This window comes from Nelumbo nucifera, chromosome 5 (genome assembly GCF_055504915.1).
Source record: "Nelumbo nucifera cultivar China Antique chromosome 5, China Antique-T2T, whole genome shotgun sequence".
In the NCBI taxonomy this organism is placed as follows: Eukaryota; Viridiplantae; Streptophyta; class Magnoliopsida; order Proteales; family Nelumbonaceae; genus Nelumbo; species Nelumbo nucifera.
The window spans coordinates 51,987,929-52,006,458 of NC_142653.1; the positions used below are offsets into that span (position 1 = coordinate 51,987,929).

General features: G+C 35.8%; 1 protein-coding gene across 2 annotated transcripts in view; it reads left to right on the plus strand.

Moving 5' to 3' along the window:
* Positions 1–18,530, plus strand: part of LOC104596705 (protein ROOT HAIR DEFECTIVE 3 homolog 1-like) — an 82,363-nt gene that overhangs the window by 46,153 nt on the left and 17,680 nt on the right. For both annotated transcript variants that reach the window (XM_010257959.2, XM_088887809.1), the window contains 4 exons: positions 10,892–10,970; positions 11,540–11,705; positions 17,633–17,757; positions 18,202–18,464. In XM_010257959.2, coding sequence (XP_010256261.1) covers positions 10,892–10,970; positions 11,540–11,705; positions 17,633–17,757; positions 18,202–18,464 — 633 coding nt within the window. The remainder of the gene's footprint in view (positions 1–10,891; positions 10,971–11,539; positions 11,706–17,632; positions 17,758–18,201; positions 18,465–18,530) is intronic.

Genomic DNA, 18,530 nt, shown 5'->3' on the forward strand with positions numbered 1-18,530 from the left:
GGAAGACAAAAAAATAAGAGAGAGTGGACTTTTAGTCTGGTTTGCCCCCTTCTTCTTTTATCTCCTTATGGAAGCACTCTCTTTATCAAATTAGGAGATTATCCAAATTTAATTTATATTTTTACTCTATTAGGAGATAAGTCTTATCCTCTTAAGAGGATGGGTGTTCCATACCCATTTCCAAACCTAAATTCGACCCAAAGCACATGGCAATTGACGACTTACTTAATCTTATTAATTATGGGCTTTAGGCTAATTTACTTCAAAGACTCACATCTCAAGATGTTGCATAGCCACTTTAGACCTGATAGTGTATGGCATGAGACCCCACAATGATCTCACATAATCCTACATGGGTTCAGCCTAACCTTTGAAAGAGGTTAGGCATAACTCACTATTTAGCGTAATGAGCCCTTAACTCAATTAACATTAGTATAGTTTGGAACCAATATTTACATCTAAATGATCCTTGGATTCAGCCACCCTATGAAGATCCAAAGATAATGAACTCATGTAAGACAAAGACCATCAAGTAAACAACCTTATAATGGTCTCTTATACTTAACCTCTTAGCTCATAATGATCAAACACTACCCAACAAAAAAGGACCTCTACCTTGACTACAAGGTGCAATGCCACATTCTCTGTTTAGATGGATCCCGAGATTAAAACCTTTTGCAAACCTTTTTCATAAAATAGTAATATATAACATATAAATATATTTTGTATATTCAGATTTCAAATACAAAATAAATCTATTACCTGTAGTTTAGGTTTCCATCAGAGAGAGTGTAAACCCTAATATTCACTTTGTCTGACAAAGGGGCTGATCCTATCACTATAATCACTCACTCAGGTGAATACATAGACTTCCCCAACATACTCAGGTATTTGACCCTTAATGGATCTCACTAGTTGGCATATCAAAGACAACACAGTCTAACACATAGTATATTGCCATAATTAAGTTTGGGGTTATGTGTAACTTTTCAGTTTTGCCCATCTATCTTCAAGGTCCATGGCATAAATAGAAATTGGTCTAAGTTCAATGTTTCTAGCAATTGAGACAAGTTGCTCCAACTCCTTGGAAGGTCATCCATGATCTTCTTCTTACAATTATAAATCATATCAGGTATGACTTAGCTTCTAATAAGAAAATCAGATTTTGGGAGGATGTGTAGATTGGGGATATTCCTCTAGGTGAAAGATTCCCATCTCTTTTTAATCATTCCAGGTTCAATGGTATTTCTAATATCCTAAGTTAGCAATCTCATCCCTCTAGGTTGAATTGGAGCTTTGGATTTTACACAAACCTTAGAGAGTTTGAACTTCCCAGTGTGTCCAAATTTGTAAACTTGTTGACTTTAGTGTTCTTAGAAGAAGGTTAATCGAATTCTAGGGTTTGGGGATCCATTTTTGATGTTTTCTTATGAATCCTTCTTACATTCTTTGGTAGCATTTTCCTCTTCTCCTTCCTTTCCAATCAAGGAAATTTTGTTCTCTTCCATTGCCCCATAAAGTAAGCACTTTCTGTTGTGAAGTATTTCATGGTTGTATTAATATATATGATTTATTTCAAAGAAAATGACCAATTTGGTTTTTGTCCCTTAACTGGTGTGTGCTATGTAAGTTGAATGGTGAGGCTGCATTTCTTCTTCTAATCTCCTACCCCTTTGTCAGATTTATTTAGAATTGGTTTACTTCCCTCTTTGGTTGTGGATGGTCTTACCCTAGCAATTTGGATGGCTTATTAAGTCCTATTACCATTAGTTGCACTAAAAGCATGGGTAGGATCTTGTGGAGATGTACTAAAGCAACACTATTGTGGATTCTTTGGGAGGAAAGAAATGCAAGAATATTTGAAGAAAGAGAAAAGAGCTAGGGAGCTTTGATTGAAACAATTAATTTGAGAGTGACACACCAGGCAAAATGCATGATGTTATTCTTAGATTTTAAGGTTAAAGATTTTTTTCAGGACTTGGGGTGCTATTGCTGCCACTTTATCTACAAACAGAAATTTGTTGAGACATGGTCTCCTCTAATAGATGGTTAGAAAAAGCTGTACTTTCATGGATAATGTGTAAGTAATCAGAGTCCATTTAGGCATAGGATGCCATTAAAGAAGTAGATAGAAACATCATTGCTCTATACATTGGTCCTGGGGGATAGGGTGATGTGGCAAGGTTAGAGGTTTTGGTTGTAGTATATGGGGATGAAAAGGCAAAAGAGTTGGGCATTAATAGACTGATCATTGAGAGATAATTGAAAGCAGTGATAAAATGGGTACAAAAGAGGGAGGGTGCCTTGGCAGTTGAGAAATGAGTTCACAAGATTTAAATGAATCTTAAAGAACATGTCAATCTGAGTGATTGGTGAGGAGAACTGCCAATAGCTTGGTAGATAGCTTAGGTTAGCTAAACAAGAGGTAGAAAGAACAAATCTGTTTTGAGCTCAATTATAATTTGGTTTGGGTCAGCTTTCTTAAGCTAGGTTTCTTCCACAACTTCTTGAAATTGTTGTAATCTGTTTTCATCTAATCAATGAAGTCCCTTTTGTGCTGCTGATAAAAAAAAATGTCCAAGATCACCATTCGCAAAAGAATACAGGCAATCATCGAGAGTCTCTCCCGTTCCACCAACAATCCTCTTCTTGCCACTTTTTTGAAACTTGGCAATCACCCAAATCTACCTTTCTTTCTTTCTCTAACCTCGGTTGAGCTACTCTTTCCTATTGTACCACTTCTTTTAAAGTTTGGCCTGCTGACCTAAAGGATTTTTCTTGACACCTTTCATTTTCCTAATCTTTATTTCCTTTCTATCATTATGCACACCAACATTGAATTCTTATGCTTCATGCGAAATTTCCTTTGGGTGAGATTAGGGGTGGCAATTTTTCACCCAACCCATTGAACCCACCCAACTAGTCAGCATCTAATCCACCCAAGCAGCCCATTTACTTGGCGGATTGGAAATGGGTTTGATTAACAATTGGTTTAATTTAAATGGGTTGGGTTGGGTTGAGTTGTGGATAACCATTAGATTAACCACTAAAGAAGTAACCATTAGTATTAATTTTTTAGCATTTTTTTAATTTTCTTCATTTAAATGAAATAACTTATATTTAATGCATTAATTTTCTATTATTTATTGAATAAAATTAGTTTTTTCTTAAATCAACACACTTCACCCAAATTGACATAAAACCAAATCAACTTGACCCAAGTCTGGACCAGCTCGACTTGATCTAAATATGAAGAGACCCAATCACCTCGGTTCTGTTTGTTTGGATCAGTTAGTCCAATGCGAATCTGACCCGACCCAGCTCAAGGCATACCGATCTGGGTCAACCCGACTCTGAAATGGGTAAGTTGTGATGGGGTCCGAGCCCTAAATCTGCCCCACTTGCCTTTGCCCGATTTGGATCGTCTGGCCCAACTTGTATCTATAGAACCTGACTCGAATCCAGACCAGTCCAGTTTACTTCTCTTGACTTGCTTCGGACCAATTGGTTTGGCTCCAAACCTATGTACAAACCTGATATGGGCCGGTCCAAGTGAATCCATCATTGAATGAGCCAGTCTGGTCTGGTCCAACTAGATTCTAGATCTAAATGGTTCAACCACTCTTGATGTGATTAACTCGAAGACAATCCAATTAGATAGTTCAAGTTAGTCTAACCGATTTGAACCTAAGTTATTCAGTCAAGTCTAAAACCCAAACATAGTCAAGTGGCTTCACCGCTTGTGTAAAAATGACAAGGATATAATGTGATTTGAACCTTCATCACTTTTATGACCAATTTGTTTGTCAAAAGGGAGTTAGTTTTTAGTTTTAAGTACATAAATATAAGATTAATGGGTTTGGGCAGTTTGGATTGGGTTAAAGCGAGTTTGGTTGAATCTAATCCATTTAATTTTATACAATTGGGTCCTTAACGGATTTACGGGTTTGATAAATTAGATTGAAACTCAACCCAAACCAAACCTAACCCAATCCATCCAATTGCCACCGCTAGGTGAGATGAAAGCTTTAAATAAGTACAATGCTCTAAATTAGGCGAAGCCGCGAAGGTAGTCGTGATCCACAATCCTTATTACCACCCACGTGCCTTTGTATTGGTTCACATGATCCTACATTCTTAGAGCTACGGGAGATACTACCTTGTAATGATAGATGAGATATAATTAGACCTGGCAATTGGGTTGGGTGGGTCGGGTTCAAGTTGGGTCAAAGTATTTCAGGTTGATTTTAGGTCGGGTTGAATTTCGGGTTGGTTTGTCAAATGCTAGACCCTAACCCTAAATGTTTGGATTAGGGTTAACCCATGGGACAATTTGGGTCACCCCAAAAAAATAAAGAAAAATTACGTGAAAAATGTCAAAATTAAAAGAACTAACCTTAAACTTCTAAAAATAAAAAAAATTGAATATTTAATAATTTAAAAAATAAACAATAAAAAGTAAAGACTAAATAGAAAAAATTAAAGAGTGAAAACTTCGAACAATGCATAAATAATCCCAATTAGACTTGACAATCGGGTCAATAGATTGACCCATGACCCAACCCAACCCAACCCAGTTTTTTTCAAGTCGAGTTGGATTGGGTCATTTTCACATTTGGGTAGATAAGTATGAGACCCTAACCCTGTTTTTTCAGATTGGGTTGGGTCGGGTTCACAGGTTTGGTCAACTTTTTGTCAATGTTTCCTATCAACCATTCAGATTGTTAAATGTTCACGTGATTATTTTCACCTAACCAGCCTTTGCTAACCCCTAAAGCTGGGTCCACCCCTTGATCTCAATCCAGTTTGGGCTGGCTCTGACTTAACTTTAAATTGTTTTGTGGTCCCAACGTCTTAGATCATGTGGCTCCACACTTAACAGCTTCCACATTAAGATTTTACACCTATCCCTGTTCTCCATTTGCAAGTAATTTTGATTATCCAAATCCTTTCCATCAATCTTGTGTGAAATCTCTTAAGTTTCCTTCATCATTTAGCCACTAACTTTGACCCTTGGTCTATCCTTTCCTTTTCATGTGTAGCCCAACATTCAAAGATGCCATCGTCTTCTTCCTTAGAACATTTCTTTCACAGGGACGCTTCAGCTTCTAATAGAATCCAAATCTTAAGCTAAAGAACACATGCGAGCAGATTTATGCATTTGGGGACTTCTTTAGGTTTTAGTCCCCAGATATTGATTCTTGCGGCATGAATATCTTGAAGAATATATGCTATCAGAACTCCATCCTTAGTCAATATCAAATTTTCAAGGATTTTCCACATTCTAGGGATTAAAGGAAAGTTCCACTAGCTGAAGCACAAGATTTCCCTTAGAGATAGGATTTTGATTAGAAGACATACCAACTCTCTAACCTTAACCTACCATCTAGAGATTCCACCAATTCAACAATGGAGATCACAACTTCTTGGTTTTTCTTCCTTTGAATTCTCCCTATAACTCTGCTTGTCACAGGCCTCTGAACCACTTGTATTGTTTTAGAATTTGTTTTTCTCTGCCCTGTTCTTTTTCTATCCTCCAACACACGCAACATCTGTTTTATGTTATCACCAAATATTTCCATGATCGACGTTCATGTTTTTCCTCAACTCAACTTTAAATCTTTTTCCAGCTAGTCCCACTACACTTTTCCAACTTTGTTTTTAAATGGAGATCGAATGTTATCCCATCCATGAAGCCCTTCAGCCATCCCATCACCTCAACTATGAAAATGGTGGCTCTTTTTTCTTCTATGATATTTAACGTCCACCTACCCTTGTTTTACCATCTTCGAAATAGAACTTCTTAGCTTCGATATCCACTTCTCTCCTCCATTTCACTGTTGCTGATAAACCTTCTTCATCCTCCATTTTCCAGAATTGTAATTTCTCATGGATTGGTTCTATCAATCATCTCAAAAGAAATCAGCACCCTGAAGTCAATCTACCTACTAACCTATACCAACATGTAGAGACACATTTTTTGCATTGTTCGAAATTCATCTATTAGCATGCACGCTTGATCCAATTCAATCTGAGGTCGGAACCTTACTCTATTCAAATGGAGCCGGAAATCTAACTCAAAGGAATTCTTTGTTGAAGATGATGTGCTGGTGCGTGTCATAGGTCTGTTGTTCCATTTGTAGAAGCAAAAAGTGGTAGAGTGTAGAGCTTTGATGCGTGGAGGACGATTAGAGGGAGCTTATTGGGGTGAAGCTCATTTTGTGGCTGTTTTGTTAACTGGTGTAAACCGAAGAGATCCCAAGGAAAGTAGAGATAAGAACTGAGGGGTACTATGCACTACTTTGCCTGGTTTCCTGCATTGAAGCTAGCTTGTAGGAGGAGGCTTGCATAGAGGGAGTTGAGAAGGTTGAAGAAGATGTCTTACGTGGTTTATGGAGGAAGGTCAAAGGACTAGAGAGGAAGAAAACCCACTAACAAATGGCAGAACTTTTTCACAGGTTGTTTTAGGTAGAAAGGCCAAAATTGATGTGGATTATAAAGAGGGGGACATGCAGAGAAGCCAAATTGGGCCTAGTTGAATCAATGAACCCCAAGGCCACCTCTAATTTTAGTGGTCAAAAGCTGCGACTAATTTATCTAATTAGAACTATTCGTTAGCTGGGCTTGATAGAAGCTTAAAGACGAAGGATAATGGGCCAAAGGACTTTTTTAAGTGTCATGTGACTCAAAGGGGAGACGCTTCGATGGACGGTATTTACTAGGGGAGCAAGTCGGATGGGTTTGGCCGGGTTTATGGTCAACCCAGGCCCGACCCAAAAATTTGGTCTTAATGTTCAAACCTGAGGTCAAGCCCGATTTTCTTAACCTGAGTCCAACCCGCTCTGTAATTTGATGCATTCAGGTTGGACTCAGGCCCGGGCCAAGTTCGGATTGGTCAATGAACCCACTCTGTAATTTGATACATATATTTATGTATGTATGCAAATATGTATGCAAAATATCTATACAAATGTTATATATACAAACTTGTATGTATATATATAAATATGCATGCAACATTTACATATATACACATATATATGTATAAATGTATATAATTGGGCTGGGTTTAAGCTACCAAAGGGCTAGGCCTAAGACCAACCTGAAAAAATAAAAAAGCTCGACTTCTTGAAACCGAGCCTAACTTGAGGACTGAAAATCCAAGCCCAGCTCGATGGCGAAAGCCAACCTCTATATGGAGGTCCTCTATTTAGAAGAAGGTTTTGGTGATGAAGGAAGTTGGGAAGGGCTAAGAGTTGAAGCAAGTGCATATATTGTTGTGCAGTCCTCTAACCCCATTGTCTAAGGTATTGGCCCAGTTTTTTAGACTCACAATATTGCTTTGGTGGACGAGAGAACTCTTCCATGAGATTGGACAAAGGTACTCCTTCCAAGAGATCTCTAGCAAGGCCAAAAAATAAAAAAAGCAAGTGCATACACATTATTGAAGCAAATGTAGATTTTCCATTTGGTGTGAAAGTCTAGATGAGTTTATATTGTAAACTACAAGGGTTAAAGAGAGGCTGTTGGAGGGAGATTCAAATTTTTAAGAATCTCTTTCCACCCTCTTGATTTTGTCTTTTCTCTTCTCACCCTTGAGTACATAAGAAGACTACTTGTCTCACATTGCTTGGGAAATGAGTGGAAATTTATTATATTTGTAGCTTTGCTTTCTCTATGGGTAGGGATCCATAGGAGGAGAGCACTATAGATGTTCTATACATGTAAGAGGGGTTGGGGGTGCTTTTCACAACATGAGCTAAGTCAAGCCAGGGCGCATGTGCATGTGCATGTGCATATATGCACAATGCACTGAATCTTTTTTCTTTTAACTGATTTTCAATTTTAAATTGTCTCTTCATTTTTGAATTTAATTTTAAATAAAAATGGCAATGTTCTAAAGAGGCTCCTATTTAAAAAGACACATCTATGTCCATTCGGGTCTGAGAGCACTTTATAAGAAGAGTGTTGGCCAATCCAGTCAACACATAACAATTTTTCGACTCTCTGTCTTCTCTGAAATCTAAGCATCAATCTTTTGTGGTTCATGGAGCTTAGTAAGCGAGTGCAGGCCTACCCGTGGCTTGTATGCTATTTTATCTTGGTGACCAATTTGCTATCACTTAGCTGCATCGTAGGGGGCAAATGTAGTTTTAAGGAGAGTGACTAAGTGGCACAACTGAGTCCTTCTCCGAGTTTCTACAACATCACAACACTGCAAGTTCGGTTTGGAAAGCAATTACCAATAAGTTCCATTATGCCTCTTTACTATTTTTATAACAATTTAAAACTGAACTTATGGTACCTATCTTTGCTAACCCCTTCATTAGGAACTAGATACTGTCAACAGTTTCCAATTTCTCTAAGACTAAACCCTTCAATGGATCCAACTACAAGTGTTGGAGACAATGCCTGCCATTTGCCTTAGAGCAGTTAGGGATAGCTTTTGCCTTGACCAAACCAAACCCACTAAATATGGAGGAACTAGTCCATTCTGTTGCTGAAGAACACTAAATTATAGCTGACCACCTCTACACCAACCATATCCTAAACTGCTTGTCCAATGAACTGTATAATGTTTATTCTCTCTACAATTATGCCTATGAAATCTGGAATGCATTGGACAATAAGTATGCTCTAGAAAATGGTGGAAAAAAGAAATATGTCATTGTTAACTTTCTGTACTTCACCATAAAAGAAAACATGGATGTGTTTGTGGGGAACTAGCAAAAGAAGATATGATACTGCTAGATGAATTCATTGACAACTCTCTCATGGAGAAACTACCACATACATGGAATGGTTTTAAGATCGATATGAAGCATAAAAGAAATGACATTACTTTGGACTAAATAGTGGTTCAAATTAAGATAGAAGAAAAGAACAAAAAGAAAGATGATGACCAATTTTTCAAAACCAATCTGGTGGAGGAAAAGATTGCAAAATCCAAAAAAAAAATTGAATGTAAAAAATGACAAAAAAGTCAAGAAGCAACAAATGAAAGGAAATTGTTGTTTATGTGGCAAACTCGGACATTACAAAAAGGAATGTCAATATCAAAAGAAGAAGGACTCTAGGAAACCGAAAATCAATTTGATTGAGGATGTTATCACAAACATGGTAATTGAGATAAACTTAGTTGATAAGCTGAAAGAGTAGGTACTGAACACTGATGCTACCAAGCACATTTGTAGGGACCATAGTTCCTTCTATGAGTATACAATTCAAATTGAAAGAGTGCAACTTGTCATGGGAAACTCACAAACTTCGAAGGTCATTGACAAAGGAAAGGTGCTCCTGAAACTGACTTCAGGAAAAATTCTAATGCTGAACAATGTGTTGTATGTGTCAGAGATTCGACGAAACTTAGTATCAGGAGCACTCTTAAAAAAAGCAGAATTGAAACTCACATTTGAAGCAAATAAGGCCATGTTGACTAAAAATAATGTACTTTTTGGAAAATGATACAATGCTGGAGGATTGTTTGTATTGAATATTTTTTATATTGTTATGAATAAAACTGCATATTCTTCTACTTATATTGTTGAATTTTTTGATATTTTGCATGCTAGTCTAGGACATCGTAGTGCTTCTTATTTAAAATGGTTATGCAAATTAAGAGTTTTGAATATTCCTATTAATTTTATAAATGAAAAATGCCAAGTATGTGTAAAAGCAAAATTTACTAACTTCGTAAAAGTGTACAAAGAGAAACTAGATTGTTACAACTTATACACAGTGATTTATGAAATTTTAAATGTCATGAAGTTATAGGAAGAAAATGATACTATATAACATTTACAGATGATTTATTTAGATATTCAAAAGTAGTTCTACTTAGAACAAAAGTTGAAGCTGATTAAGCTTTCATAAATTACAAAACTAAAATAGAAAACTAGTTAGGAAAGAAAATAAAAAGACTTAGAACATATAAAGGGATTGAATATGATGGACAAACCATTAAAAAATTCTTTGGAGGAAATGGAATCGTACATAAAACCATACATCCCTATCAACCTGAACCTAATAGAGTTACAGAAAGACTGAGCAGAACATTAAAAGAAATGATGAATGCAATGCTCATTAGTTCAAGAGCACTTCTAAAATTGTGGGGGCAAACAATCCTAACATCTTGTCACCTATGTAATAGAATACCACCCAAGAAGAAAAGGACAAATACCTTTTGAACTTTGGTATAACAAAAAACCTAATTTAAACTATCTAAAAGTTTGGGACTGCCTAGAAAAGGATGGAATACCCTAACTTAAAAGAAAGAAATTAGGATCAAAAACCTATGACAGTGCGTTCATTGGATATGCACAAAACAGTGCGATTTATTAGCTCCTCATAATTAAAACAATTGAAAATGTTGTCAAATACAACGCAACAATAAAGTCCCGAGATGTAGAATTCTTTGGATACATCTTTCCTTGGAGAAAAGAATATGTAAGCGAGTTATCTTCATGAACCATTTTCTGTTGGAGGTAAGCCTTCCTTTTTTTTGGCATTTTTGAAATTTTGTGCAATTAGCAGAGATATCTTGAGCTTTTTCACTCCTGTGCTCACTATTGCCTTTTGTTCAGCGAGTTCAGTGTAGTTTTATTTCATTTTCTTACTGCTTATTTGTACAAGCCTTGTAATCCTGTCCATTGTGAAAGAAATTTTCTTAATACCAGGCTTCAAAAATATGTCGTAACATAATTGATCCTCCTCTTAAATTCTATATTACAAATTTTCCATGTAATGAAATATCGCATTACTTTGGGTTATATTTACTCGTAGAAAGATTGACGGTGTGTTATATAATATTTTATTGTCAATGTTCCCAATGAGCGATACTGAAGTATCTAGGTCGATTATTGGGTTAACGAGTTGACTATTGTGTTTGTAGGTATGACAACGAAACTATTTATTTTGATGAAAGTGTTAGAGCAGAAAAGCGAGAGAGCTTGAAAGAGAAAGCGCGGCAAGTAAGAAATGTCTCATTTACTCTTCCATATGATTTAAGGATTGTTTTAGATTGTTTACTAGTTAAATAATACTAATACTAATATAGATACGAATTAATACACAAATTTTATTCTACCAAAATATGTTTTGTGGTATTGAAAATATTAAAGCACAGTAGAGTGTAAATGTAGCACATAACCCTAAGGTTTCATAACCTAACCCTTAAAGCTCAATTTGGAAGGAGTACAAATACAAATTTGTAAAGTATAAAACTTTGTAATGATATTTCTTGGATTTTTTAGTAATACAAGAGTCTCGAGCATGTAAAAAGTACAGGGTCCAAATTGCATGAAAAATGTAAGATGGTGTAGGTTTCTTCTGTTGAACATCTCATACTTCGCATGAGTTTGTAATCTTTAATTTCAATCATTTAAGTTTGGTTTTACGGGGCATTTGTAATCCAAGGTTGTCATAATCATTTTCATAATTCATGATCATTTTATGAATTATATATAGAAGGTTGCAAAGATTTAGAAAATGGTTAGCCTATGTTCTATTATCATTATTTCTCTTTCACAAATATTTTCAGCTATTCGAACGCTCTTATCAAGGCCTATTGGATCATCAACGGTGTATAACCTTAAGTACTTTTAAGAAAGAATTGGACAGTGCTCTGAATGGAGGGAAAACTTTTGCTTTATCTGCAAGTGATTGCAGCGAGCATGTCATGGCAAAATTTGATGAAATATGCACAGGTATTCAAATCTTGATTTTGCTATTTTTTATTACTCATCTGTTCGTATTAATGCTTTATATCCTAAGACCTTGCACCGCTTCTATATTTCTGTTTATTGGATACCTTCTCCTTTGCGTTAAAGTCAAATATTACCTAAAGTATTAATCCTTTAGCATTAAAATCAGAGGAACATGTAAAAAAGGGGTTTGCATTCTAGTTGAAATCAAGAGATATAAAAAAAGGGTTTAAATAGACCATCTAATGAAAACAAATGGATAATATGATACAGTAAGTTTGCACTCCTCTGGTGAGGCATTTGCAATTAAGGTATCCTCTTAGGGTCCAGCTTGTTCGATCCATTATAGTTCACTGTTCATCTTCTCTAGATGTCTGGATGTCACTGTTTCTTTTGTCCCCATACCATGCAATTGTGTGGCCCATAAGCTTGGAAGATGGGTGGTGAATAACAGTTGTTATTCTTAGTTCCCATGAGTTCGGATCTGCTGACCACAATACATTGCTGGGCATGTTCATCCAGCCACACATCGGGAGCATAGGTTGAACGTAGGTTGTACTTTACATCACTGATATTCCTGATGCGCGGCAAGGTGAACTTGGCCAATAATGTGTTGTGATCAGCAGATCCGGACTCAGTTTGATATTGTATTTGATTGAATCAATCCCATTTTGCTTCAGGATATGTCACTCTGTAGTCTATATTCTGTTTTGGTTAAATGGAACAGGCCTCATAGTCATTTTCAAGAAAAAAATTATAATCATAGCAAAGCAGATTAAATAAGTTTGCTGTGAGTGGTAGTGGACTGAATAATCAAACCGGATCAGAGATGTTAATAGGAGACCGGCCGGATTCAGTAAATGCAATGGCTGTATTATGGGCTTTGTAACTACGTCCCATGCTTAGTGATAAAATGCATGGGCTACAATCACTTTTTTTGAAACGGTGAATTCCATTAGAAACTAAAACAAGGATATTAAAAATTACAAAGAAAGAGTTCCAACGTTGTAGAAGGATGAAACAACCAACATCTGCCCCTAACAAAATATTTTGCCCTCTCTGCTACAGAATGTGTAGCTAGAGTAACTTTTCTGTGTCTATATGCAAATTTCACTACACAAGAAGATTTAGTCAATTCTAAAATCCAGACCAGCTTATCTGGGCATGTCCAAAAAATAACTTTATAACCACCTGCAAGTCTGAGATCACCATCACATTATCCCATCCATGCTGAGTAGCAATATCAGCCCTCTCGAAATAGGCCCTAATTCTGCTTCCAAGGGGCTACTGAAATCACCTACACCCCCTCCTGGAGCCAGAATAAAAGAGATATAAGAATTCAGAAAACAACAACCAAAAAAGCAAATCTTATCATTTAAAATCACAAATCAAAATTTTGCAGTAAAATTTAGCACCATCCTTTATAAAGTCTTGTCTCAAGGAGGTATTACAGTTAAGCATTCCCGTAAGACTAGAACAATCAGATGTCATCAAGAACAGAAGCAAGCACTGTCCATCACATCATCAGGGTGTGGGTTAGAATTCATAAAGATTTTCTCATTTCTTCCTATATAAATCTGAAAATAGGAAATCAAAGAATTATTGGAGTGAGGAGAAACCTATTTCTTTCCTAAAGACCTCTGACCAGCTGCTGGCAAACCAAGTGGCTCTTGAGAAGGGGCACTCAGTAAGAAGAAGACATAATGACTCATTCTCCCCTTGACAAAATGTGCAAGCTGAATCCTGGGTAATTCCCTGTTTACTAAAACCTGTTTAGTCAAGATGAAGTTTTTAAAGTTCTCCAAAGGAATAGCTTAAATCTAGGGGGAATTTTGTGTTTCCAAACACGATTCAACTTCTTGGTTTGTTGTGCCTGTGTACAGACTCTCTAGGTTCCACAGACTGGTAAACTTTCTTGTAAACAAATTACTTTGTTTGTTCTACTAATTTTGGAACATGTGTGTCCTACTATTCCATCCACTTCTCCTGGTTCAAAGGTATAATGTAAACACCTACATATTCCATTCCCCTGACTCCTGAACAATCAACTCTTTCAAGGTTAAGTCGTTCAACTCCCTTGGGGAGGACCTATAGGACAAGCAAAACCATCTTCTACTTTGGTCCAAGGGTTGTTGCAGATACCTAGATCCGGCCATTTATGAACTTGAAAGCCCAAAGATGAGGATGCTGAAAGATTCTTTTAATATATCCATATAATATTTAAATAATTCATAACCCGAATCATTGTAACTATATAAAAATGTCCATATAAGGCCCCTTTTTCAGAGAAATTATATCTCAAGAGATTCTTAAAAAAAGCCAAGATAAAGAAAAAAGAGAAGTGCTTAAGAGAGGATAAGGAAGGGAAAGAAATCTCACTAATACATGTGGGAAAAGGAAAGTCCTCTCCATGAATACTTCCTATATATGTCTTATACTATGCATCATTCTTTCTCTCTCTCTTTTTATTTTTATTTTTGAGAAAAAAAAGAGGGAAATAAGCTATCTACAACCAAGTGCTTCTACTTGGTTGATTATGATCGTTCTTTCAAGACAAGTTCGGATTAAACCATCTAGAGTCTAATTCTTAAGGGATGATTATGGTTCCCTTCAAATGAAAATGAAGAACAAAAGGATAAAAACCGTCTACAATCAAATATTCAATTTGATTGACTATGGTTCTCTTTTTGTATGCAAAAATCCAAAAGATTAAGACTATTTACAGTCAGCATTTCATCTAATTGACTACAACTTATTGTGAAGAAAATCTTCTTTGTATCAAAAAGAAAGGAAAACATAGAAGTATATAGTTGTATAATAGTTTCTCAATTGTATTTTCTCTTTTTTCTTCTCATTCTTGTACACTTGATGTAAAGGAAATGCAAATGAAAAGTTCTTTTTTTTTAAGAAGTACTCTATTGTTCTTTTCTTTTGTTCTATGCATTCATTTTTCTAAGCAAAATCATAAGGTGTTCTCCACTTTCTTTTGAAAATGTAATTAAGGAGAACAATACGTATGACTCCCTAAATGGGAGCCATAGTCACTCAATTGAGTGAATTATGTTGCATGATAATTTATTAAAAATTTCACACCAATAGGAGATTACTCATGCAATTCTTGAGCAATGTTCTTCAAAGTCATAGATGCAGATGAGGGAAATTTTTTGGGAATCCATTCATGAATAGAGAGGTATTTACTTTTCAACAGTTGGACTCAAAGCTTATGATCTCTCTCATTTAAAAACACCAAGCTATCTTTTAATCTAAAGTGCTGTTAATTAAGTTAGTACGTTTGATTCCAAGCCTACCTTCTTCATTAGATTTAAAAATGTTCCTCCAGCTTGTCCACTTATCTTCTTTTCTCCTTTTTCATTCCGATAGAATCTTCTTTGGACCCCTTCCTTTTCCTCCAACATTTTTTAAGGAAACATTATCACACTCATGTAGTAAGTTGGAATATATTAAGAAAACATTGTATCATGGCTTTCCTACCAGCATATGGAAGAGATGATGCTTTCCATCTGTTCAATTTTGACTTAAAATTTTATTTGTAGAGTGAAATCTAAGGATTCCGATTTCCTTTTCTCCATGATAAGGGCATGCCTAAGTATTTGATCTTTGAATCCATATTTTGACATTTCAAGTTGTCTTCAGATCATTTGGGCCCCTTTTGCAGGAGTTCTTTTGTTAAAATAAATACGAGATTTTTGAAAATTCACTAGTTTGGTATAAGGATAAAACAAAATGTCACAACTCATAGTGCTTATAACTGAATTTTATTCATATTTTTATTCTCTTTCTCTTCAGCCTTTATTCATATTACTTTTATTCATATTCATATTCATACATATATATATATATATATATATATATATGTGTGTGTGTGTGTTATATTTTTATTTATGTTATTTGTCTTACACCAGAATTTTTGAAATTGTCATTCTTCATTTATCTGTTATATACATATATACCTGATCCGTTTTGGTTATACTGTCCTCTTGTCATTCACAACATACTTGTGTCATTTTTAGCATTGATAATACTAGGTTAATCATGTTATGCCATCGACCTGATGTCTTCTACAGTTATTGGCCCAGTATTATGAGTAGAAACTTTAGATTTAGGGGTGCAAGTTAGATTTAGGGGCGCAAGTTAGGTCAGGTTTGGTGGATTGAGGTGAATTCTAACCCAACCCGAGTTGTTTAACCCCAACCCTAATCTTAATCTAACCTTGAATTTCTAGGACGGGTTGGACTAGCTGATCCCAAGTATGGATTAACTGAATGCCCCATGCTGTTGAGTGGGCTTTGGAACTGATTATGTCTTCTTTGTTCCCTACCCTAATAACACCATTGTTTCTCCCATCATAGGCCTCTCTCTCTCTCTCTCTTGTAGTCTTCATTGTCCTCTTCCACCATGAACCACTGGTCACCGTCAACCTCTAGCATCATAGCATCATAGGCCTCTCTCTCTCTCTCTTGTAGTCTTCATTGTCCTCTTCCACCATGAACCAATTAGTCTAAGCCGTTGCTGCAAATCCAGCCAGCAACCATCATCTCTCTCTCTCTCTGTATCTTTAATCATTTGGTCTTCTGCCATGAACCACTAACAGGGAGAAATTGGAGAGAAGGTGTTCATTGTCCGATGCCTCAACATGTTCTTTGAAATGCAGGTTCCTCTTTTTCTTAGTTTGCCCTTTTTCGAATTTGTATAGTACATTTCCTTTCTATTCTCTATTACAGTTAATTATTTTTGACAGATAACTTAATCCTAAAGCCTTTATTTATTTATTTATTTTGCTTTCTGTTAAATGTTGAGAAAAGAGGAAACAAGAATACATGCTCTTTTGGGAATGTTGCAGAGAGAGAGAGAGCTGCTAGTGGTGGTGAAAGTTGACGATGATGGTGGTGGCTATTGACGATAACCAGTGTGAGGGGGGTAGAGTGTGGACGTAGAAGAGGAAGGGAAAGGTGGAAAAATGAATATTAAACAAGGTGTTGTTTGGATAGATTTCTATTTTTGTATTTTTAAAAATACCAAAGTATATGCAAAGTATATAAATGCTTTTACTTTAGTATTTTTGCTTTAAAAACCAGTTGAGGAAAAAAAAATTAAAAGTATGTTTTCCAAATCAAAAGCACTAGTTTTTATTTGGTAAAAGCATGTCTGTCTGTACTTCCGATGATGGTTTTCGGTGGTTTTGTGGTCTAATAACAGCAACAACGATCTGACTATAGCAGCAGAAAGCAGAAATAGGATCGAGAGTTTTATTGAAGGGTGGTCACATGTGACCATTATTTACAAAAACATAAGCACTATTTCACCAAAAGCAAGAATTATAAAAAACTGACTTCGTGTTTTAACGTTTTTCATACTTTTAAAAATATAAAAACATAAAGTATAAAATATATAATACAAACGTTATATCATATTTTTCATACTTTTACACTCTCAATAGTACAAAAAGTAACTTACAAAAGTCTACCCAAACAAGGCCTTTTCAAACCATTCCATCGGTATCTTGAAAAGGGAGTCGCACTTGGTGAATCCATAGCAGCTTGGGGCGTTCAGCTAATCCGTATTGTCTGATTTCTGTACTTCATTTTCTATCAAATGTTTATTTCTTGGGCTGAAAGCCCATGCCTCTATCATTATTTTGAAATTTTTAAATGTTGTCAAATGTTGTTTTCGCGGGCTGAAACTCCATTCCTCATCATTATTTTGAAAATTCTTAAATGCTATAGAATGTTTGTTTCTTAGGCTCAATGTCCATGCCTCATTATTATTTTGAGAATTATTAAATGTTGGATGAGATGCCTTTCTAATATAAGCATCCATCGTCAAAAGCAGAAGCACATGTGATTCGAAGTAAAAACATTTGCTTCATTGATCTTTCTGTACATTCACGCTCTGATGCTCATTGATGACAGATGCTACTATTCCACAAGCAAACTGGGATTCATCTGGTGTTCGGCTTCAACTTAAGCAAGATATTGGTGAATATGTTACTGCACTCCGTCAAATCAAACTCGATGAGTGTACTAAGATATACAAGGTATGAGAAAATTAATCCTCGTCTAATATTTCTCCAATCCCGTTATCAAGAAACTGTTCAATTTAAAGGTTTAAGTTATTAGTGAGGTCTTTCAATAGGTTTTTATTCTCCACTATGCCTTCTCATGCGAAAGTTTATCGGGTTTAAAGTATTGACAAGCACAATTCCACACATATCTTATGTTAAAATCCAATTAAATATAATGGAGGACACGAAAATTGAACACTAGACCATTTGATCAAAGAGAGTAATAAGATTTCAAGAAACCGTTGAACCAAAAAGCTTTGAGAACAAAATAGAATCTCACCTAACAACTTAAGCTTTTTACGTTAAAGAATTTGAAGCTTAGTTAATATGGTTTTAAGCTTTTATAATTCATATTTGGACATATGTCACCATAAGCAACAGCTAGAGATAACCAAACATGCTATCACCGGCTTGTAGAAACAACTAAAAGAGGCATTAACGGTACCTGTGAAAGATTCTCTGCATGAAGCAGACATGAACACCTGGCCAACAATAAAATGGTATCTTCAACGTGAGACCATGTCAGCTGTCAATGGGCTATCTAGGGAACTCAATGGCTTCGACATTGATGATAAAAGGAAGGATGAAATGCTTGAACGCCTAAAAGACTATGCAAGAGATATGGTTGAAAAGATGGCAAAAGAGGAAGCAAATGGAGTCCTGAAACACATGCATGACAGGTAGAAATTCCCTCCCTCCCTGCATAACTTTTGGGCTATATTATTCCTGATTTTCACCTAACATCA